This window comes from Cherax quadricarinatus, chromosome 2 (genome assembly GCF_038502225.1).
Source record: "Cherax quadricarinatus isolate ZL_2023a chromosome 2, ASM3850222v1, whole genome shotgun sequence".
In the NCBI taxonomy this organism is placed as follows: Eukaryota; Metazoa; Arthropoda; class Malacostraca; order Decapoda; family Parastacidae; genus Cherax; species Cherax quadricarinatus.
The window spans coordinates 61,894,839-61,920,254 of record NC_091293.1 but is presented as its reverse complement, the minus strand read 5'-3'; the positions used below and the strand labels follow the sequence as shown (position 1 = coordinate 61,920,254).

Here is a 25,416-nt window from a genome sequence, read left to right as displayed (position 1 = left end):
CTTGTGAGGTATTATGAAGACAGACACGTGTAGCAGAACAAGCATATATTAGGATAATGTTTTTCTCTAAGGAGGTCTTTTCATCTCATTGCTTAAAGCAGTCTCCTTAGAACAAACTCCTGCCCCAGCTAAGGCTTATTCTGTTGTGTATGTCTGACTTTTCTCTACTAGAACAATGTAGCTTTCATTTATTCAAATTCAAATTTTTATTTCTTTGCAAAGTTTACACTGTGTGATTTACATATTATAAGATATTGTTAAGCACAAAGAAAGCCACTAGCATTAATTATAGCCCTAAATTGATTGGCAGACAGGGGACATTTTGCTGGTTTGGGCAATGAATTCTAGAACTTGGGGCCCTTTATGTGCATTGCATTTTTGCATAGTGTGAGACGGACATGGAGGATGTTGAAAAGTGTTTTGGGCCCTGTGTTGTGCCTGTGTGTTCTGTTGTAGCTATTAAGGAGAAGTTTGAGAGGAGGGTTTATATTGAAGTTTATTGTTCTATATCTATATATATATTCTCCATGGGGAAGTGGAACAGAATTCTTCCTCTGTAAGCCATGCATGTTGTAAGAGGCGACTAACATGCTGGGAGTGAGGGGCTAGCAACCCCCTCTCCTGTATACATTACTAAAGTTAAAAAGAGAAACTTTCGTTTTACTTTTTGGGCCACCCTGCTTCAGTTTGATATGTTTGTTGAAAGAAGATTATATATAGTAAGCACAATAATATGAGTGCATATTTTGTATGTTAAGTAAGTTCCCATTCTTGAAGAGCAGAGGGGTGTTGTCTGGTTCAGGAATTGGTGATCATCCATACTGCAGCTTTTTGTCGGGTTATTAATGGTTTGAAGTGATTGGTCATGGTAGATCCTCAAGCATAAATACCATAGGTGAGGTAAGGATAATTCGTGGTATAGCGTATACTGTGCATACATGCATGCATGCTCACTTCTGTGGTTGTGGGGGTCGAGTGTCAGTACCTGGCCCCACCTCTTCGCTGGTCGCTGCTAGGTTCATTCTCCTGGCTGTGTACCTCTTCTTAAAGTTATGCTTGGATCCCTGGATCCTGCCTCTACCACTTCACTCTCCAGATAGTTTCACTTCCTGACTACTCTAAGGCTGAAGAAATACTTCCAAACATCCCTGTGACTCATATGAGTTTTCAACGTCCATCTGTGCCCTCATGTTCCCATTTCCCATCTCTGAAATGATTTGTCCCTATTCTTTTCCTGTCATTATTTTGTACATTATCATCACATCACCCCAAGTCCTTCTGTACTCCGGTGTCATCACGCTGAGTTCCCTTTGAGTAAGGTTTGCAGTTTTTGCCCCCTGAGGCTGTACTTCGTCTGTGGTCTGTTTTCCTCATTTTTCAAACTTCATAACTTTGCACTTGCTGGGGTTAAACTCCAGGAGCCATTTGTCAGACCAGACCTGCAGCCTGTCCAGGTCCATTTGTAGCCTTTCTTGGTCCTCATCCACTTGTATTTTCCTTGTTAGTTTTGCATCATCTACAAACAGGGATACCTGTGACTATTCCTTACCTTATGTCATTCATGTGTACAAGAAACAGCACCAGCCCTACGACTGATCCTTGTGGAACCCCCACTTGTTACATGCACACATTCCTACACCTCTTCATGGACAATTCCTTGTTGCTTCCTTGTTAGATATGTCTTGATCCATTGTAGTACCTTTCTTGTTATTCCTGCCTGCTCCTCTAGTTTTTGTACCAGTCACTTGTGTGGTACTGTGTCGAAATGCAATCTGCTCATCCCTCTCTCTTCTGTTGCCTCGTCATAGAACTCCAGTAGTTTCATGACACAGGATTCACCGTCTCTAAAGCCATGTTGGTTGTCATGTATGAACACTCCTTTCTAGGTGCTCCACACCGTGTTCTCACTAGCTTTGTGTGTGTGTGTGTGTGTGTGTGTGTGTTTGTTTCTTTTTGTTTTGTTTTTTGTTTTGTCTGTTTATTTTTTATTTAAATGCAAATGCTTATTGAGTGATTTTAAATTACATCATGAATCTTTTTCAGAATGAGTTAGATAGTGGTCTAGAAGGAGATCGGTCTTTCAATGAGGTGTATTTGCGGCGGCGGCGCTCTGCTGATACTGAATCTCTCATTCTCTCCCATGTGACTAAGGGCATTATTTATGCAAGTGACCTCCATGATGAACAGGTATGGAAGTTAGCAAATTTAATAATTTTTAAGAAAACTAAATTTAGGAAAATGCTTCTGGGTATGAATATCACAAGTAAAGATGACTCAGTTGAGCTTCTGTAATAAGAGGACTGTTTCAAAATTTTATAGTGGAAACTTATTTTAAATTTATTATTATTAAACTGGTAGAAGTCATATAAGATGTAGGAAAGCAGAATAGTTTAATATAAGACTGGGATGGGTACCTTACTTCCTTGGATAGTCCTACCCTAGTATTATGACTAGTATGATACACTCAAGTAATGATATCAAAACCTATTAAGGATATATGAGTCCCTAATAATGTGACTTTCAAAGTTTGCATGAAAAGTAACTTTTTTTTTTTTATGAAGGTCCTTCACAGTTTGGCTGAGAACTCTACTCTCAGGATAAACACATACAGCACCAACCCACCAGCTGCCACTGTCAACTGTGCTAGACTCGTCAGTGTCAACCAGCACTCTACCAATGGGGTCGTTCATACCATAGCCAAAGTACTGGAGCCTGTTACTAAGAGTCTGGCTGATCTCATCACCTCTGATCCTCAGTTCTCTGTCTTGAAACGATGTAGGTATATTTACTTTGGTGGCTTCTACTACTTTTGTTTCATGTTTTAGAACTGACAGTTTGTTAAAACAAAAAATGCCTAACTTATGACAGTTAAAATATTGATGAATAAGACATATGCAGCACTTAGGTGTTGCACATGTCTTATTTATCAATGTCTGTTAAATCCAGAATTATCTGTTATTGTTTTGTTTATGGAAAAAACCTTGACATTTGGATTTAACTGACATTCAGTTCAATTCAGTTCAAGTTTATTCTCTATAAGGGTTACAATGTGGGGTTTACAGGTTTTGGGTATTGTGTGGTTTACATGTTGTAAAATACTAATTACAGAGGGGGCCACTAGGACACCTAGCATGGCTAGGCATTTCGAGCAGACTTAGATTAATTCTTAACATTAAATCCTTACAGATTATGGTATTAAGGCTAAGTGACTACATCATAATTTGTGAGTTTAGCAATGTGAATGCTTTTGTTTTGGCACAATACAAGGTGTCTATATTGGAGTATCATAGGCAAACTTATGACTAGTTAGGATTTATTATTTTAAGATTAAGATTAGCATTTCTGGTTTTATAGTCAGTGGGAGAGTGAGTGTAATTGTGAACCACCAGGTGGTTATCATGTAGTTAGTTGTCGGGGTGGATCAGGGAGATAAGATGTTTTCTAACTGTAGTTTTGAAAGTGATGAATGTGTCTGCAGTTCTAGAGTTTTCAGGTAGGGTGTTCCAGATTTTAGGTCCTTTGAAATAAATTGAATTTTTGTAAAGGTTTAGTCGAGCATGGGGAATGTCAGAGATGTTTGTCTGGTGTTATGCCTGTGGATCCTGTCACAGCTATCAAGAAAGCATTTTAGGTAAAGGTTAATATTGGAATTTAAGGTCCTGTAGATATAGATTGCACAGTAGTAAGTGTGGATGTTCTGAACAGGGAGTAAGTTTAGATCTATGAAGAGTGGGGGGGGTGTGTTGCCAGGGATGGGATTTAGTGATTATTCTTACTGCGGCTTTTTGTTGGGTTATTATTGGATTTAGGTGTGTTGCTGCAGTTGAACCCCAAGCACAGATAGCATAGGTGAGGTATGGATATACAAGTGAATGGTATAGTGTGAGAAGGGCAGTTTGCGGTACATAGTATCGTATCTTGGAGAGGATCCCCACCGTTTTGGATACTTTTTTTTATGTGTTGGATATGGGTGCTGAAATTTAGGTTGTTGAGGTATAGGCCAAGGAATTTGCCCTCATTATGTCTGGCAATTAGAGTGTTGTCGATCCTAATGTTAAGTTGCGCAACACCTGCTCTGCTACCAAACATAATGTAGTAGGTTTTGCCAGTGTTAAGTGTAAGTTTATTGGCTGTCATCCAAGTCGATATTTTGAGCAGCTCCTCGTTAACAATGGTGTTGAGGGTGGCAAGATTAGGGTGGGAGATGACATAAGTCGTGTCATCAGCAAAGAGAATGGGTTTCAGGTGTTGGGATATGTTTGGAAGATCATTGATGTAAATGAGGAAGAGCAGGGATCCAAGGACACTTCCCTGTGGAACTCCAGTATCAAGTGGCCATATTGATGAGGCTGTGTCTTTAATGGTGACATACTGATACCTGTTAAGAAGGTAGGATTTAAAATATGCAAGCGCATGGCCCCTTATACCATAGTGGTCAAGTTTGTGGAGTAGGATGCCGTGGTCAACTGTGTCAAACGCTTTTCTTAGGTCAATAAAAATTCCTAGCATTAATGGACATGACTGTTGATCTTTCTTTCTTTCAACACACCGGCCGTATCCCACCGAGGCGGGGTGGCCCAAAAGGAAAAACGAAAGTTTCTCCTTTTACATTTAGTAATATATACAGGAGAAGAGGTTACTAGCCCCTTGCTCCCGGCATTTTAGTCGCCTCTTACAACACGCATGGCTTACGGAGGAAGAATTCTGTTCCACTTCCCCATGGAGATAAGAGGAAATAAACAAGAATAAGAACTAGAAAGAAAATAGAAGAAAACCCAGAGGGGTGTGTATATATGTGCTTGTACATGTATGTGTAGTGTGACCTAAGTGTAAGTAGAAGTAGCAAGACGTACCTGAAATCTTGCATGTTCATGAGACAGAAAAAAGGACACCAGCAATCCTACCATCATGTAAAACAATTACAGGCTTTCGTTTTACACTCACTTGGCAGGACGGTAGTACCTCCCTGGGCAGTTGCTGTCTACCAACCTACTACCTAGAATGACTGTTGATGCTTCCATTAAATAGAGGTATCACTGAGACAGTGGGAAGCTGCATTGTACAACATGTGGTGAAAACTTGATCTCTTAGAATAATAAACCTATGAAACTGTACCCATTAAAGCTGCCATAGCAAGACCTGGAACAAATACTAAAATACTCTACTGAACATCTGGTTTACTGTTTAATTAGCTAAGCAAGTAGTAATGAACTATGGACAAATTTATTGATATCTGGAAAATGCACAGTATTTGATAAAATGGAAAGGGGTAGGAGGTTCTTTGTAATTTATGGGGTTTCCTATGTCCAGCTGAGCCACAAGAATTTACTGTTGCATCTGATGCAATTTTTTCAGGTGTATTTTAAGCTGAGCAGAGTTCTTGCTTTGCTGATTTCAGCTGGGAGAAGAAATATTTTTTTGTAGTCCTTTTTATTGTAGTTTGGCAAACTTTCAAGTTGTGACCTTTCATATGTCACATTAAATATCTTGAAAGTGGTTGGAGTTTTATGTTTTTACAGATGCACATATGAGTCACTCTGTGCTGGTTGGGGCTTTAACCCTTTCAGGGTCCACAGGCCCTCTGGAGTTTACCTGGAGACCTGGAGAGAGTTTCGGGGGTCAACGCCCCCGCGGCCCGGTCTGTGACCAGGCCTCCTGGTGGATCAGCGCCTGATCAACCAGGCTGTTGCTGCTGGCTGCACACAAACCAACGTACGAGCCACAGCCCGGCTGATCAGGAACTGACTTTAGGTGCTTGTCCAGTGCCAGCTTGAAGACTGCCAGGGGTCTGTTGGTAATCCCCCTTATGTGTGCTGGGAGGCAGTTGAACAGTCTCGGGCCCCTGACACTTATTGTATGGTCTCTTAACGTGCTAGTGACACCCCTGCTTTTCGTTGGGGGGATGGTGCATCGTCTGCCAAGTCTTTTGCTTTCGTAGTGAGTGATTTTCGTGTGCAAGTTCGGTACTAGTCCCTCTAGGATTTTCCAGGTGTATATAATCATGTATCTCTCCCTCCTGCGTTCCAGGGAATACAGGTTTAGGAACCTCAAGCGCTCCCAGTAATTGAGGTGTTTTATCTCCGTTATGCGCGCCGTGAAAGTTCTCTGTACATTTTCTAGGTCCGCAATTTCACCTGCCTTGAAAGGTGCTGTTAGAGTGCAGCAATATTCCAGCCTAGATAGAACAAGTGACCTGAAGAGTGTCATCATGGGCTTGGCCTCCCTAGTTTTGAAGGTTCTCATTATCCATCCTGTCATTTTTCTAGCAGATGCGATTGATACAATGTTATGGTCCTTGAAGGTGAGATCCTCCGACATAATCACTCCCAGGTCTTTGACGTTGGTGTTTCGCTCTATTTTGTGGCCAGAATTTGTTTTGTACTCTGATGAAGATTTAATTTCCTCATGTTTACCATATCTGAGTAATTGAAATTTCTCATCGTTGAACTTCATATTGTTTTCTGCAGCCCACTGAAAGATTTGGTTGATGTCCGCCTGGAGCCTTGCAGTGTCTGCAATGGAAGACACTGTCATGCAGATTCGGGTGTCATCTGCAAAGGAAGACACGGTGCTGTGGCTGACATCCTTGTCTATGTCGGATATGAGGATGAGGAACAAGATGGGAGCTAGTACTGTGCCTTGTGGAACAGAGCTTTTCACCGTAGCTGCCTCGGACTTTACTCTGTTGATGACTACTCTCTGTGTTCTGTTAGTGAGGAAATTTTAGATCCATCGACCGACTTTTCCTGTTATTCCTTTAGACTTGTTCTCCGGGTCCCCCAAATTTCAAAAAGAAAACAAATTATTTTTTCTTATGAAAAGATAGAGAATCTTTTCCCAATCATAATGACACCAAAAGTATGAAATTTGATGGAAAACTTACGGAATTATGCTCTTGCGAAGTTAGCGGTCTCGATGATGTTTACGCATCAGCAATTTTGCCCACTTTGAGCTCTATTTTCTGCAAATTCCGATGTACTAGTTGACAAAAATCATAACTATATTTCGCTAGAACTCCATTTTTTCTATCGAATGAGTACAAGAAACCACCAATTTACCGATTTCAACTATCCAGTACAGTGGTCAGAATTTAGCAATTTTGCCAATTTCACACAAATTTCAAAAAATGCCAATTTCCAAATAGGGTCCAGAATAAACAAGAAAGACATTCCTGACACTAAAATAACATTTCCTCTGTTCCTTAGTCACGTCCCCATGCCCCTCTTACATTTCTTTTGCTTTCCACTTTGAAATTTTATTCTCACAAAAAACATAAGATTTACTGTTATGCAGACTACTGCGTTAGTGTAGAAATGGTATAAATAATATTGGCGCACTTGTGAAAGAATATTAGACTTGCCAGTTGACGTGTATTGGACACTTAGCATGATTTGTTTACTTTTGAACTTTGGTAAAAATTGAACATTTCTGCTAATTTGAGCTCAATTTCAAGGTACTTTTCATTGTAAAACCAGTCAAAATCATCTCAATTTCTGTAATATGTCTTCCATTCTATACAATGAGACCAGGAAAACTAGAATACAACAATAAATACCATACAAAAATATTGTGCAAAGTCGCTGTTTTAATCCAAAAACATGGTCAAAGTTTTTTTTTTCTCATTATGCACTGTGTGCTGCAGGATTTTTTTTTAGACTGTTTTTTTAGACTCTTCAGGTAACTTGTTCTATCTAGGCTGGAATATTGCTGCACACTAACAGCACCTTTCAAGGCAGGTGAAATTGCCGACCTAGAAAATGTACAGAGAACTTTCACGGCGCGCATAACGGAGATAAAACACCTCAATTATTGGGAGCGCTTGAGGTTCCTAAACCTGTATTCCCTGGAACGCAGGAGGGAGAGATACATGATTATATACACCTGGAAAATCCTAGAGGGACTAGTACCGAACTTGCACACGAAAATCACCCACTACGAAAGCAAAAGACTTGGCAGACGATGCACCATCCCCCCAATGAAAAGCAGGGGTGTCACTAGCACGTTAAGAGACCATACAATAAGTGTCAGGGGCCCGAGACTGTTCAACTGCCTCCCAGCACACATAAGGGGGATTACCAACAGACCCCTGGCAGTCTTCAAGCTGGCACTGGACAAGCACCTAAAGTCAGTTCCGGATCAGCCGGGCTGTGGCTCGTATGTTGGTTTGCGTGCAGCCAGCAGCAACAGCCTGGTTGATCAGGCTCTGATCCACCAGGAGGCCTGGTCTCAGACCGGGCCGCGGGGGCGTTGACCCCCGGAACTCTCTCCAGGTAAACTCCAGGTAAACACTGACCACATAGACCCATTCTTTCATATGTAGGCCTACCAGCTTTCTCTCTAGATTTGAAGGTGCTAGAATTTATGCATACTAGTACGTCATGGACACTGGCTCGTAAGCTGTACTAGTACGGCCGAAACCCTGAAAAGGTTAAACTACCAAGTACAGTGGACCCCCGGTTTACGATATTATTTCATTCCAGAAGTATGCTCAGGTGACAGTACTGAACGAATTTGTTCCCATAAGGAATATTGTGAATTAGATTAGTCCAATTCAGACCCCCAAACATACACATACAAACGCACTTACATAAATACACTTACATAATTGGTCGCATTGGGAGCTGATCGTAAAGCGGGGGTCCACTGTATAATAATGTTCATGACTCTAAGATAAGCAGTATTGTGTGTTTGAAGTGTTCTCGGTCCAGTAGCTCTCTCACCGTAGCTTGGTACAGTACAGCATTCATTGTTATTACTGCTGTATATTCGTGGGGAATATACAGGAGTAATACAACACCTGGAGAATTGGAGGTAATAGTTTAATCCATGGAAAGGGAGACTGCTCCCTATTCCTTGGATAAGATCCCTTCATAGTATCAAGGAACCCCCTGTAAGGACAATATGACATGCAGATTTTAGACTTTAAGATAGCATCATTATCTTGTATCTGCTGAAACTTCCAATACAAAATGAATCTGTTTATGAAATGTATATAGTACATGTTGAATACATGTATGTAAGGATATGTTAATTGTTTGTAGGTAGTAGGTTGGTAGACAGCAAGCACCCAGGGAGGTACTACTGTTCTGCCAAGTGAGTGTAAAACAAAACCCTGTAATTGTTTTACATGATGGTAGGATTGCTGGTGTCTTTTGTCTGTCTCATAAATGTGCAAGATTACAGGTACGTTTTGCTACTTCTGCTTACACTTAGCTCACACTATACATACGTGTAAAAGCATATATATACACACCCCTCTGAGTTTTCTTCTATTTTCTTTCTAATTCTTGTTCTTGTTTATTTCCTCTTATCTCCATGGGGAAGTGGAACAGAATTCTTCCTCTGTAAGCCATGCGTGTCGTAAGAGGCGACTAAAATGCTGGGAGCAAGGGGCTAGTAATCCCTTCTCCTGTATATATTACTAAATTTAAAAGGAGAAACTTTAGTTTTTTCTTTTGGGCCACCCCACCTCGGTGGGATACGGCTGGTATGTTGAAAGAAAGAAAGATGTTAATTTTATTTATTTATTTATTTATTTATTTAGTAATTTTAGCATATATAGAGGTACAAAAAATACAGGTAAGAGCAGCATGCCAAAGCCACTTATATGCATAGCATTACGGGCTGGCTTAAAATTAACTTAAGATTAGTTATTAAATGAACTCTTGTCCCAGTTTTTTTTATTTCTGTAGATGCAAAGTAGGTCTGGCAAAATAAAATGAAAGGATAGTGCTAAAAAATACATGTTAGTGATGTCACTATATATGTATATGAATTAAATTTTTTTTGCATTAAGTAATATACTGTATCAACAGTGGTGAGCCAGGCTGGCCTCCTGACACAGCTGAGAGAACCAGGACAGTTGACAGTGTTTGCTCCCACTGATGCAGCCTTCAGGACTCTTCCCGAGTCTGTTTTGGAGGCTTTGGTTGATGGCAGTGCTTGCCTTGAAGGTACATGTTCTTTATGTATTATTGAATGCTTTAAAACTGCTGATATTTACGGCAGTGCATGCATTAATGTAGTCTGGGTGAATTATAGTATATGTTAGTGGGGAAGGGCTATAGCAGTAGGGGTCATACAGTGCCTAAGAAATGGGAGGTACAGTAATCAGGCTTGATTCCAGGAAGCAAAGAGTAGCTCTTATTTCTAGGATCAAAAACCCTTCACCAGCATCAAGACACCTCCCATGAAGGGCTGTTGAGTGAAGCATATTTCCAAGTGTACTGTATATTTTGGTGATAATTTTATAATTGTGGAAAGAGCTAAACCTGTGTGAGTCATTAGCGCTAATCAAACTACGGTACACTGTACATGTATGTATATTTATTCTCAGTGGGAGATGGCTGATGTGTTGAAAATAAAAAATTAATATATGCAATATATATTGTTTATTGCAGCTGTGGTGAAGAATCATATCTTGCCCAATGTAATCTGCTCTGCAGCGGTGCAGGGCAAGGCTCGCACTGTCAACTTGCTGGAGAACTACCTCCTTCTGGAGAAGACTGAGGACGACAAGATTTTTGTGGAGGATGCTCAGGTTGTTGTTAGAGACATTGTCGGTACTAATGGTGTTCTTCACATAGTTGATAGCCCACTCATGCCTCAGGAAGGTAAGCTCAAGCTTTCTAAAGTAACATTCTGTTTGTATGTACAGAATTATTCTGAATCAAGTACAGTGGTACCTCAGGATACGATACGAAGGCTGTTCGAGTGCCGATACCAAACGAATTTGTCCCCATAAGGAATAATGTAAATTAGATTACTCCGTTTCAGACCCCAAAATATACACTTACAAAAGCACTTGCATAAATACACTTACATAATTATTCGAGTTTTGAGCTGTTCGTATCCCGAGGTACCACTGTATTATAATTATTATGAAGTGCTAAACCTTTGTGGGGCTGACAATGCTGGTGAGAATACAAGTTTGATATGAGGTAGGGAAGGATAGCTCTGATTTGTTTGATCATGAGCAATGCACCAGCATCGATAAATCCTCCTTTCAGGGTAAAAATAATATTGCCAAAAAATAAAGTTGCCCACTGAGCTGGTGTTGATGAGCGAGTCGGCATTATGTGCTTCAGTGTTCTTGAATTATTTTTGAATGTTGTATTTCATAAATTATGGAAAAAAGCAACTACATATCCTAGAAAGTTATTTGTATTCCCCTCATAAACTCTTAGACGTCTTAAGCAGTAGTTCCTCAAGCAAGTTATTATGTATTTGTGGGGAAGTGTTAAACCCAAAGGACCACAGTGCCTGAGAAATAAGAGGTGGTGGTAAACAGGTTTGATTTGAGGGAAGGAATGGTAATTTTTATTCTTTGTAACATGATTCCTTCACCAGAATCAGGCAGTCCCCCCTTCCTCATTGAAGAGTTGTTTGGTACATGTATATCATGAAATGTGGATTTTTGCTGTTCCAATATTTAAAAGTGTTCATATTTTTTACTGGTTGGTTTTGTATTGATATATTAAAGTACTGTATAAAAAGCAAAAGCAAGTGGAGTACTGCACAGTACACATATATAATTAGGGTAATTGACATGTTTAACTACTTGTTATTCGAGGTATTTTGGTAGCCTTAAAACTAAGTATACAGCCTCTCCTCACTTAGCAACGTACTCGTTTATCGAAGACACGGACTTATGATGGGCTTTCTGACCAGTGTGCATACCTAAATAATATATATTAGGGCTGATTTCCTCTCTTCTGTTCATTACAATATATGTACACCATATACACCATTTAGTATATTTAAAAATATACTAAAAATGTTATAAATGGTGCAAAGGTGACACTAAAACAATATCAGAAATCGTTGATACAAACCCACTACCTAGTATGCTCCTTGCTAAGCGATGAATTTGTTTACCGATGTGGTTTTAGGAACGGAACTCCACCATTAAGTGAGAAGAGGCTGTAATTACTAGACAGTGAGATAAATGGTACAAGATAATAAGAAAACTTAGTGTATAATATACTGAAGGATTTCAGTAACTTAATACAATCCTTACTAAAGATACATTAAGGATGAAGCTGCCCCCTTCAAGGCAGGCGAAATTGTTGACCTGGAGAATGTATAGAGAACTTTCACGGCACACATAAGTATGATAAAGCACCTAAATTACTGGGAACGGTTGAAGTCCCTTGATTTGTATTCCCTGGAACACAGGTGAGAAGAATACATGATAATACACATATACACTTGGAAAATCCTAGAGGGATTAGTACCAAACCTGCACACAATCACTCCCTACGAAAGCAAAAGACTTGGCAGATGTAACATTTCTCCAATGAAAAAGCAGAGGTGCCCCAAGTACACTAAGAGACAACACAATAATTGTCAAGGGCCCAAGACTGTTCAACTGCTTCCCAGCATACATAAGGGGGATTACCAATAGACCTCTGGCTGTCTTAAAGAAGGTGCTGGACAGGCACCTAAAGTCAGTACCTGATCAGCCGGGCTGTGGTTCTTTTGTTGGCTTACATGCGACCAGCAGTAACAGCCTGGTTGATCAGACCCTGATCCACCATGAGGCCTGGTCTCAGACCGGGCCATGGGGGCGTTAATATCCGAAGCTCTCTCCAAGTACATGAATTAATACAGGTACACCATCGATTTTCTGGCAATGGATACAGGAGAAGGGGTTACTAGCTCCTTGCCCCCGGCATTTTAGTCGCCTCTTACGACACGCGTGGCTTATGGACAAAATTATAAATGGGAACTTGAAATTCCTATGGCTGCCAGACCAGTTTACTGGGCAGCCCACAGATGGCATTGAGAAATGATCAGCTACTAAACAGGGGGTGTGTGGACCAGGTGTTTACAGTGAAACATATAAGTGAACAGTATTTAGATAAGGCTAAAGAGGTCTTTGTGGCATTTATGGATTTGGAAAAGGCGTATGACAGGGTGGATAGGGGGGCAATGTGGCAGATGTTGCAAGTGTATGGTGTAGGAGGTAGGTTACTGAAAGCAGTGAAGAGTTTTTACGAGGATAGTGAGGCTCAAGTTAGAGTATGTAGGAAAGAGGGAAATTTTTTCCCAGTAAAAGTAGGCCTTAGACAAGGATGTGTGATGTCACCGTGGTTGTTTAATATATTTATAGATGGGGTTGTAAGAGAAGTAAATGCGAGGGTCTTGGCAAGAGGCGTGGAGTTAAAAGATAAAGAATCACACACAAAGTGGGAGTTGTCACAGCTGCTCTTTGCTGATGACACTGTGCTCTTGGGAGATTCTGAAGAGAAGTTGCAGAGATTGGTGGATGAATTTGGTAGGGTGTGCAAAAGAAGAAAATTAAAGGTGAATACAGGAAAGAGTAAGGTTATGAGGATAACAAAAAGATTAGGTGATGAAAGATTGAATATCAGATTGGAGGGAGAGAGTATGGAGGAGGTGAACGTATTCAGATATTTGGGAGTGGACGTGTCAGCAGATGGGTCTATGAAAGATGAGGTGAATCATAGAATTGATGAGGGAAAAAGAGTGAGTGGTGCACTTAGGAGTCTGTGGAGACAAAGAACTTTGTCCTTGGAGGCAAAGAGGGGAATGTATGAGAGTATAGTTTTACCAACGCTCTTATATGGGTGTGAAGCGTGGGTGATGAATGTTGCAGCGAGGAGAAGGCTGGAGGCAGTGGAGATGTCATGTCTGAGGGCAATGTGTGGTGTGAATATAATGCAGAGAATTCGTAGTTTGGAAGTTAGGAGGAGGTGCGGGATTACCAAAACTGTTGTCCAGAGGGCTGAGGAAGGGTTGTTGAGGTGGTTCGGACATGTAGAGAGAATGGAGCGAAACAGAATGACTTCAAGAGTGTATCAGTCTGTAGTGGAAGGAAGGCGGGGTAGGGGTCGGCCTAGGAAGGGTTGGAGGGAGGGGGTAAAGGAGGTTTTGTGTGCGAGGGGCTTGGACTTCCAGCAGGCATGCGTGAGCGTGTTTGATAGGAGTGAATGGAGACAAATGGTTTTTAATACTTGACGTGCTGTTGGAGTGTGAGCAAAGTAACATTTATGAAGGGATTCAGGGAAACCGGCAGGCCGGACTTGAGTCCTGGAGATGGGAAGTACAGTGCCTGCACTCTGAAGGAGGGGTGTTAATGTTGCAGTTTAAAAACTGTAGTGTAAAGCACCCTTCTGGCAAGACAGTGATGGAGTGAATGATGGTGAAAGTTTTTCTTTTTCGGGCCACCCTGCCTTGGTGGGAATCGGCCAGTGTGATAATAAAATAAAAATAAATAAATTTCTTTAAGGTCGTAGCATCCCATGGTGCTTTAGAGACATATGGGAAGTGTTAACTAATTGGCCAGGGTTAGTGTCTTGATGAAGGTAACCACCATAGGTTTGGCAAAACAGTTAATCCAGCAAAGCTTTGGAACCACGGGTGCCGGAAAATCGGTGGTGTACCTACCTGTATAAGGAACTAACATCTTTCTGGTAGTAAATGAAAATTAAAGGAAGAATGGAACAAGACCAGGGATAATCATGAATGAAAGACAAGGTTTCAGAATTTGTTTCGCATAATAAATTGTTGACAGGATCACATTAAGGTAAAAAGGTGTTTAACAGTAGCTTTGATGTGGTTGGCAGACAGGGAGCCTCTGGAATCTTCAGGCAAACAGTTGTAGATTTTATGTCCTTTTTGAGTTTTTACAGGTTGATTTGGACACATGGAATATCAGAGATTTTGTCTGGTATTATGCCTATGAGTTCTGTTGCAACTATAAAGTTTCAGAGAAGAATTGATATTAGAATCACTTGTCCTGTATATGTAGTATGCACAGTAGTATGAGTGAATTTTATGTATATTAAGTAAGTTTAGTTGGGGAGTATGTTGTCTGGCTCTAGACTGAGTGATTATTCTTACAGCTGAGTTTTGTTGAGTTAATATTGACTTTGGGTGATTTGTTGTAGTGGATCCTCAGAATTTATTTAAAATGGTACTGTTTGTACCATTATTAATTGTACTGCTTGTAATTTTGTTTATGCCAGTATTAATTTCATAATGTATAATGTATAATTGTACTACTTTTAATATTGTTTCTTTATTCTATCTAGACTTAAGTAATCTTTAAGTATTTGGATTAGTCTGCCCGAAATTCCCTGGCATGATAGTGGCTTTTTTTGTACCTAACACATCAAAAATGTAATTACACATTGTAACCTTTGCAAAGAAATAAATCAATCTTTGTCTTTTGTCTTTGCAATAGGAGAACTTTTGATCATAACACTTTGTTGGATATCTGTAGCTCTGTTTCCAAACATCATGTAGAAGGTCTTGTCAGCATTTAGACTGAGTCTGTTAGCAATTATCCAAGTAGATATCTTTGAGCTTCTTATTAACAGTGTCATTGAGAGAGGTTGGATTTGGGTGGGACTAACTAAAGTTGTCATAGCATATATGTAGAACTAGCAGCAGGTATACACACCCTATTTGTTGATGACAGACACCTGGTAGGTAGAGAGAATGACAGTGTAGTCCATTGAGAGAATGTAAGCATATCAAGTGTAGTGTATACTCTTATGCTCAGTCAAGATAAATTCATTTCTACACTCATAACCAATGTTTGTTATTCTTTATCAACAGCTAAGCCAGTGATAGAAGTGCTTGAGGGTCATAACCTTACGAGGTTCCTAGATCTCCTTGAAGCAGCTGAAATGACTGATGAACTTTCAAGTATGACGGATGTTACAGTCTTCGCTCCAAGTAACAGAGCTATTGATGAAATCCCAGAAGATGTGCTAGATAATCTAAAGGTAAAAAGATGTTAATTGTAAATTATGATTGTTAGTGGGAAGTGCTAAACCCCAGCACCTGGAGACTAGAAGAGGTGGATCAGGTGGTTAGTCATGTTTGATCTGAGGAAGGGGAGAGTAGCTCTAATTCCTTGGATCAGTGTAACCTAAAAATCGTCAAAATTTCATTAATTATGAATATACTATCTAGTTTTTAAATATACTAGACTTGTGCTCAGATTACAGTCAGCACTGGTTTTTACACTATCCAGCTCTATTATAGATTGTTTAACTATTGAATTTCAGGTAAGAGTTTTCTTTATTTTATGTATAAAAACGAGAAGTTGAAAACAAACCTCAATTTTTTTTCTCTCTCCAACACACCGGTCATATCCCACCAAGGCAGGGTGACCTAAAAAGAAAAACTAAAGTTTTTCTTTTTCAAGTTAATGTATACAGGAGAAGGGGTTACTAGCTTCTTGCCCCCGGCATTTTAGTCGCCTCTTACGACACGCGTGGCTTATGGAGGAAGAATTCTTTTCCACTTCCTCATGGAGGTAGGAAATAACGAACAAGAACTGTTAAGAAAATAGAAGAAAACCCAGGGGGGTGTGTGTATATATATGCTTGTATATGCATGTGTAGTGTGACCTAAGTGTAAGTAGAAGTAGCAAGATATACCTGTTATCCCGTGTGTTTGAGACAGAAAAAAGATACCAGCAATCCTACCATGTAAAATAATTATAGGTTTCTGTTTCACACTCACATGGCAGAATGATAGTACATGTACCTCCCTGGGTGGTTGCTGTCTACCAGTCTACTACCTAGGAACACAACTAATATCTAATAATACATTTGCTGCCTAATTAACCTTAGATTCTTTCCTAGTTTGTTATGCATAAAAATTCATGACATTTTGTAAAGTGTGAGGAAGCTTTTAGATATTTACAATTTTATATACGTGTAACACAGATGTTAAAATTTTTGAGTCAAGAAGGCATCTTAAGGATTTCATTATATCATAATACCAAAGATATTTTTAGCTATGCTTGGTTCCTTATCTTCTGGATTTTTAAAGGTGTTTTTGATAATTTTCCAAGGTTTATGAAAATAAACTGTGTCTGTGTATGTCTGTCTGTGTGTACAGGAGGGCTCTGCTTATACAGCAGATTAGGTTCTGGGCTACTGCTGTAAAGCAAAAATTGCTGTAAAGTGAATCATAGGCTTTTTTCACTTTCAAATGCATATCAAAGTCTGATAACATGTTTACATTATATATATTAAATGAGCAATATAACTAGGCCTAAAAATGCAGTACATACATTACTTACCTTAAAATATTTTCATCTTTAGCTTACAGTGAATGGTGAAAATATTTACTGTAGGAAGACTGAAAAAATGAAGAATGGGTATAACTGAAAACTGCTGTATTAATGAAATGCTGTGAAGTGAAGTGCTGTAAAGCAGGGCCTGCCTATACTCTCCTAATTGTGGTTGCAAGGGTCGAGTCATAGCTCCTAGCTCTGCCTCTTCGCTGGTCGTGTGTGTCTGTCTCTGTCTTGAGCAGAGAGTGAATACTGGAAGAAGATTTTGGCTTGGATTCTTCATACTTGAAAACATATTTTGGATTATTCCAGATTTCCTTGTTGATTTTTTGTTCCTGTGGTATGACTACCTTAGTTTGAGTTGCTAGTTTACTGTGTAAAAAGAAACCATAATTTCATTTTGTTTGCAGAATAATCCCAGTAAGCTGAGGGACATTCTTAGGTATCATATGGCCACACCTTCACTTCAGGCTGATGACATTGCTAATGATCATATTGCTACAACTCGCGCTGAACAGCCTCTCAGAATCAATCTGTATTCACGAGTAAGTTTTGTAATTATTAAGCATTTAGGACAGTTAATTGGTGCCAAGAAATACTCTTTCAGGAAAGAATTGATATTTGGCTTTGTTTGTTATACATAAGTAGGCAGATATTAGACAAAAGATAACTAAATCTTGAAAGTATAACAATAAAGTTTAAATTTAAAGTTTCATTAGCTTGCAAAGATGTACTAATTCTTGATTAGCAGTATTTGTGTTGCTAAAATACATGATGGTATATATTTTCATTTAAGTTTTACTAATGCAAAATTATGAAAATTCCAGTCACCAATTTTGTCTGGTGTATTGGGAACCAATGGACGTCGCCATGTTCGCCTGACAGCTGGGTGTAGTAGAGTGTCTATTCTGGATTCCCGGGCTTGTGGTGCAGTGGTTCACATTGTAGAAAAGATGCTTAAAATGCCAAAGACCAGTGTGATGCAGCATTTGGAGGAGGAGGACAACTTCTCCATTTTCACAAAGATGTTGCAGGTATTATTGCTTCCTTTGAAGTTATTTGATTTTGTGGCAAAGGAGTGTGGCAGCTATATTTAATATTTTGATTGTGTTTACTTTGTATTGTATTTTTGTAGACTTTAAAACCTGTTGTCTCATTCTGCAGGATACTGGACTCAATGAAACACTAAGTGAAAAGGGACCATTCACTGTCCTTGCTCCCACTGACCACGTCTTCAAAACTCTTCCTGAAATGGAACTTGAGCAGATTCTTGAAGATGAGGAACTCCAGAAACTCCTTATCAAGCAACATGTCCTCAAAGGTAATTCAGTTAAGGTTACTTCTCAACAAGTTAATTAGTGATAATTTTTTGGAAGATGTAGGAGAGTATTTGATCTAAGGAGGTAAAAAGGAGAATAAACTATAGTAGTGTCATAATTTTTATATGGGTGTGAGAAATAGGGTTTAAATGTTGCAAGGAGGAGGAGGCTGGAGGCAGTGTTGAGTTGTTTTTTTTTCTTTTAAAGCTGTGTGGTGTGACTATTATGGAGAGAATTTGGAGCATAGAAATTAGGATACATTCTGGTGTTATGAAAGGTATAATTCAGTGCTGAGGAAGAATAGGATGATCAAGAGGGTCTATACCACTGGAATGGAAGGATGGGTAGGGGTTGTATCAGGAAAGGGAGGGATGGGGCAAAGGAGGTTTTGAGTGTGTATTGCTTGAGTATCCAGCATGTTAAATTGGAGAAAAGTGGCTCTTGTGGCCTGACCTGCTGTTGGAGTGTGACCAAAATAACATTTATGAAGGAGTTCAGAGAAACTGGCTAGCTTGACTTTTTGAGTCCTGAAGTCCGGAAGGTGATCCAACTGAATTGAACAATTATAGGCCTATATCAAACCTGCCCCCTCCTATCTAAAATCTTTGAAAAATTAATTCACAAACAAGTCTACTCCTACCTCATATCCCGCAACATACTCAACCCTTGTCAGTTTGGGTTCAGACCGATAAAAAGTACTAATGATGCTATTATGCATGTTCTGCACTCGAGAAAAATGAATTTTCCATGGGGCTTTTCATAGACTTATGAAAAGCTTTTGATGCAGTTGACCATGACCTTTTGCACCATAAACTTGAACATTACGGGGTCAGAGGACATTTTCTCGATTACCTAAAATCTTATCTTGACAAACAATAGAACCCAGTATGTATACACAAATGGAGCCAGCTCCACTACAGAACCTGTTCTTGTTGGAGTCCCACAGGGAAGCATTCTTGGCCCACTTCTCTTTTTCATTTACATCAGTGACCTGCCAAATGCATCTAATCTCCTTAATCCCATTTTATTTGCAGATGACACAATTTGTCTTTTCTCCCCCAAACCCAACAATACTAAAAGATACAGTAAATTCTGAACTGCTAAAAATATCTACTTGGATGATTGCCAACAAACTTATTCTCAATACAGACAAAACCTACTTCATGCTTTTTGGAAACAGGTTCAAATGTACAGCTAAACATATTGATAAATGGTTCACCGATTTTGAGACAGGCAGAGGGCAAATTTCTAGGTCTCCACCTTGACTGCAGTCTCAAATTTCAGACACACGTACAGAAAATTTCCAAGAGTCTCCAAAACAGTAGGCATCCATTCAAAGATACAAAGCTAGAAGAACTAATTGAGATACATAGTACTGTACCACTCTCTCATTTACCCTTACCTCACCTATGGTATTTGTGTATGGAGCTCAACCACAGCAAATCACCTTAAGCCTTTAATAACCCAGCAAAAAAGCTGCAGTGCTATTGATTACTAACTCCTGCATTAGACAACACACTCCACCTCTTTTCAAGAGTCTTAGCTTGCTAAATATACAAAACATCCACACTTATTATTATTCTTTCAACAAACCGGCCGTATCCCACTAAGGCAGGGTGGCCCAAAAAGAAAAACTAAACTTTCTCTTTTTAAATTTAGTAATTTATACAGGCGAAGGGGTTACTAGCCCCTTGCTCCCGGCATTTTAGTCGCCTTTTACAACACGCATGGCTTACGGAGGATGAATTCTGTTCCACTTCCCCATGGAGATAAGAGGAAATAAACAAGAACAAGAACTAGAAAGAAAATAGAAGAAAACCCAGAGGGGTGTGTATATATAAGAACGAAGGAACACTGCAACAGGCCTACTGACCCATGCAGAGCAGGTCCATGTCCCCCCGCCCCTCCGGATAAGCCCAATGACCCACCCAGTCTGGTCACCTCCACTCAAGGAAGGAGCACAGCACCAGACCCAGCAGCACAAGCTAGTCAGGTCCAACTCGCACCCACCCACACCCCCTCATGTATTTATCTAACCTATTTTTAAAACTACACAACGTTTTAGCCTCAATAACTATACTCGGGAGTTTGTTCCACTCATCCACAACTCTATTACCAAACCAGTGCTTTCCTATATCCTTTCTGAACTGAATTTTTCCAACTTGAAACCATTGCTGCGAGTCCTGTCTTGGTTGGAAATTTTCAGCACGCTATTTACATCCCCTTTATTTATTCTTGTTTTCCATTAATACACCTCGATCATATCCCCCATAATTCTATGCCTTTTGAGAGAATGCAGATTCAGGGCCCTCAGTCTATCCTCATAGGGAAGATTTCTGATACATGGGATCATCTTTGTCATCCTCCTCCCTACGTTTTCCAGAGCATTTATATTCATTCTGTAATACGGTGACCAGAACTGAGCAGCATAGTCTAAATGAGGCCTAACCAAGGATTTATAGAGTTGAAGAACAACCTGAAGACTTCTATTATTTATACTTCTAGATATGAAGCCAAGAATTCTGTTAGCTTTATTGCGAACACTAATGCACTGTTGTCTTGGTTTTAGATTACTGCTAACCAGAACTCCTAAATCCTCTTTGCAATCAGTAGTATTAAGATCTACATTATTTAGTTTATATGCCGCATGGTTATTTTCCTGTCCAACATTTAGAACTTTGCATTTGTCTATATTAAACTGCATGTCCCACTTCTCCAACCATTGCATCAGTCTACTCAAATCATCCTGGAGTGCTCTAGTGTCCTCATTAGAATGAATTGGACGGCCTATTTTGGTGTCATCAGCAAATTTGCTTATGTCGCTATTTATTCCCTCATCTGTCATTTATGTAAATTATGCCTACTATATACACAGAACACTACTCTAATGTAAACCCTCCCCTCAAACTCCTTTATAACTATAATAGAACACACAACCATAATACGAGACACAGATCACTCTTCGATGTCCCTCATGTTCATCTCTCCCTATGCAAAAATGCCATGCACGTAAAAGGCCCGAAGATCTGGAATTCATTGCCAGAACACGCTAAAGGATCCCTATCCCTATCTAATCAGAAATCGCCTCATCACCCAAAATTAACCAGACAAACCGTACCTAACCGCTACCAGATTCTCAAAAGCTACTCATATTGTGCTGATGAATGCTCAACCATTTACTACTTCGAAATTAGGATGTCTGTTTTTTCATTGTTTTAAATAGTAGTAGATTGTAATACAGTAAATCATAATGTAAATTGTTCCATTGTAATACCAAATTTCATTGTTTTAAATAGTACTAAACTGTAATACATCGTATTGTAAATTTTTAAATTATTACATTGTAATACTGTGATTTTTATTAACTAATTCAATAGTGTAATGATAGAATGTTCGGTTCTCCTGTACTCACTGTAACTCGTCTAATGACCATATGATCAATGTATTATTGCCTTACTAATCTTAAGTTACTCTTTAAGTTTGCCTGAAATGCTCTGCATACAAAGGGGCTTTTGGTATGTACACCCAACTATATTCCTCTGTACAACCATGTAATTTGTCAAAATAAACATCTTAATCTTAGGGTGAGGTGGGGTGTGTTGAGATTCAGAGGGTCATTTGAACTGTGATGTCTGTGCACGTCTGGCAAGACAACTAATTAATGAATGATGGCGAGTGGTTTTTACTTTGTCATTCAACCTTGGTGGGGGATGGCTGTTGTGTTAAAAAAAAAAAGTTTTTCTTAAGTAGGAAGCACTAAGCCTGTAAATCACAGATAAAACATTGTTGACTCTTTAAATGAAATGGGAACACTAAATGACACTAAAAGAATGTCTGTCAGTAATACAAATGAAATTTCTGGATTGTTTATAATGGGACACAGCTGTGTCAAGGTCCTGTGTCAAGATCCTCATAGGTAACAAGGCAGTACAGCATTATCAATAAAGTAGATATACATGAAAGTAGTGCCTGGCACATCTTCACTTTACATCTTTCCTTAAATTTTAATATTGCAAATTTTATGTTCATATTTTTTTCCTTGCAGATGTAGATTACAAAAAACGTTGACCTCAATGTACCTTTTGTATCACTTGGCTCAGATCATTTTAAGTCAGAAATGTTCGATTTTTACCAAAGTTCAAAAGTAAACAAATCATGCTAAGCGTCCAATACACGTCAACTGGTGAGTCTAATATTCTTTCACAAGTGCTCTGATATTATTTATACCATTTCTACACTAATGCCGTAGTCTTCATAACAGTAAATCTTCTATTTTTTGTGAGAATAAAAATTCAAAGTGGAAAGCAAAAGAATGTAAGAGTAGCATGGGGATGTAACTAATGAACAGAGGAAATGTTATTTTAGTGCCAGGAATGTCTTTCTTGTTTATTCTGGACCCTATTTGGAAATTGGCATCTTTTGAAATTTGTGTGAAATTGGCAAAATTTCTAAATTCTGACCACTGTATTGGATAGTTGAAATCGGTAAATTGGTGGTTTCTTGTACTCATTCGATAGAAAAAAAAAAATGGAGTTCTAGCGAAATAGTTATGATTTTTGTCTACTAGTACACTGGAATTGGCCGAAAATAGGGCTCAAAGTGGGCAAAATCGCTGATGCAAGAGCATAATTCCGTAAGTTTTCCATCAAATTTCATACTTTTGGTGTCATTATGATCGGGAAAAGATTCTCTTATCTTTTCATGAGAATTTTTTTTTTTTTTTTTTTTTTTTTTTTTTTTTTTTTTTTTTTTTTTTTTTTTTTTTTTTTTTTTTTTTAATTTTGGCGACCCTGAGAACAAGTCTGGGGACCCTGAAAGGGTTAATATGCTTAGATTTTTTAGGGTAGTCTTTTGTAGAGTACTATCGAAAACTTAAAAGCATGGTTGTAAATTAGGATTTGTTTTCCATATTTGAATAATCTTTTTTATTTGTTTTTTAAATGGTTGATAAAATATAAGAAGTAACCTGTATAGTGGAACCCCGAGTTTCGGCCACCCTGAGTATCAGCCGCTTTGAGTTTCAACTGTTTTTTTTTTTTTTTTTTTTGGCTAAATATTGTCCCGAGTTTTGGCCGTTGTCCCTTGTTTTGGCCAGCATACCAGACCTGTCCACCTGCGCGCCTAACTGTGTAGGCATCGTGAGCCAGTCTAGCTTTGTTTATCCCTGAGTACACATTACCCTGCACGCTCATCAGAACATTTCACAGTAAATTCATTGTGTTTAGTGCTTGTTTATTGATTGTGACTGAAATAAGCCACCATGGGCCCAAAGAAACTTTATAGTGGCAGTGAGGAAGTGGTTGAGGCAGTGGTGGAGGCAATGATAAGTCCTTCCTCTCTCCTCCTCCCTATCTTCCAGATGCCAATAAGAGTCTTCAATAAAGGTATGTAAATGTGATTTTAAATGTTTATGTATTGTATTACTCATTTAATACTATATGCAAGTTAAACTATAGTTATTCTTTAAAAATGTATTTTTTGTGAATATTTTTGTCGGTGTGGAATGGATTAATTGTATTTACATTATTTCTTATGGCAAATATTGCTTTGACTTTCAGCCGTCTCGAGTTTAGGCCTAGCTCCTGGAATGGATTACAGCTGAAATTCGGGGTTCCACTGTACAGTAAAATTTTAAAATTAGAACATATTTTTTTGTGGATGAATTTTAGCATTGCCTTAAACAGTTTTCTTACAAACATCCAGAGGTTCTTTGGCTCTTTACAGACTGATAAAAAAAAATAAGCCCTAAATTCGTGTTGGTCGTACAGCACTGTAAACAAACTGAAATACTTAAACATTAACGTTTAATAACACACAGTTTACTCACTTTACAAATTATGTATATCACTCAGGTCTTATTTATTGTCATGTCTCATCCATTTTTCCACATTGAAAAAGTTTTCACACACTCCAAAACATACAACACTTGTTGTATTAGTATTGTATCTTGTTTAGATTGTAATGTTATTTTTTAATGTCTATGCAATGTATGCATTTTTTACATGTTTATCATTCACTTCACTTAAAATTGCTAGCCTGTGTTGAACCGTACAATTAACTTACAGAACATGTGTGCTGTGCTGGCATCAACCCGAGCACCTGGTTGTTCATGGATCATAAGAGGCCTGTGGAGGGAACACCAATTCATGTTCGTCGTACTAGCTCTGGCCGTCTAATGGCCGGTTCTGCTCGAATAACTCATTGCTCAGCTCCCACATTGAATGGGCTGGTTCACACTGTCAATCACCTTCTTGTTAACGTTCAGCCTCGCCAACAAGGTGGTTCTCAAGACCGCACTAATAGGCCAATTTTTTCTGCCCCTGGATTTGAAATTTTGTTTGGATAATGGGGAAACCATGTGATATTATAAGTGATAATACATAGGGTGGTGGAAAGCAATTTGAGAACCTTTAGTTGCATTAAAGCATATATAGTTTTTAATATACAGTACAGTATACTTGTTTGTAGATATAGTACATAATGGCATATCACTGGTGAGGTGAAATCTACTTTCTAGTGCAAGTATATATTTATGAACTCAAGCAAGCACATACAGTAAATTCTACAAAGTGAAAGGTATTGAAAATTTGTTAATTTACATTATAAAATTTTCTTTGTGAATACAAGTGGTGATTTGCCTTGAAATTACACAAATTCTTCAAGTTAGTACGTATATGTAAATTAAACAGTGTATTCTGAGTTTTAACATTTATACAACCAGTTTTTCAGTCTGTAAGTACTGTACACGTGTATGTGCCTTAGTGATGATATGTAGTTAATTATTCATGCTTATGCATGCAATACACACCTCAATAACACACAGGCAGTGTAATCTCTTAGAATTTCTCATACAAACATCAGTACAGTACCAGCATTAATACTATTGTTGAACTGATAGTAATACATGTGAAATTTCAAAATAAAGAACATATAAGTTCTAATTTTTTCTTCAGTAGACTAAGAAGAGCACTGTCTGGGTTGTTATAGTTACTTTATAATATGAAGTACACCTTACCTTAGTCAACATATTAGCTT

At 38.8% G+C, this 25,416-nt stretch overlaps 1 protein-coding gene across 1 annotated transcript in view; it reads left to right on the top strand.

Annotated features, from left to right (window-relative positions):
• The window catches only part of LOC128694980 (transforming growth factor-beta-induced protein ig-h3), a 143,603-nt gene extending 118,256 nt beyond the window's left edge, over positions 1-25,347 (top strand). Inside the window, exons 9-17 of the mRNA XM_053785374.2 lie at positions 2,044-2,187; positions 2,562-2,775; positions 9,816-9,953; positions 10,401-10,613; positions 15,589-15,758; positions 17,473-17,607; positions 17,890-18,096; positions 18,227-18,383; positions 24,447-25,347. Of these exons, the coding sequence (XP_053641349.1) occupies positions 2,044-2,187; positions 2,562-2,775; positions 9,816-9,953; positions 10,401-10,613; positions 15,589-15,758; positions 17,473-17,607; positions 17,890-18,096; positions 18,227-18,383; positions 24,447-24,727 (1,659 nt within the window). The 3' untranslated portion in view covers positions 24,728-25,347. The remainder of the gene's footprint in view (positions 1-2,043; positions 2,188-2,561; positions 2,776-9,815; positions 9,954-10,400; positions 10,614-15,588; positions 15,759-17,472; positions 17,608-17,889; positions 18,097-18,226; positions 18,384-24,446) is intronic.
• The last annotated feature ends 69 nt before the right edge of the window (positions 25,348-25,416 follow it).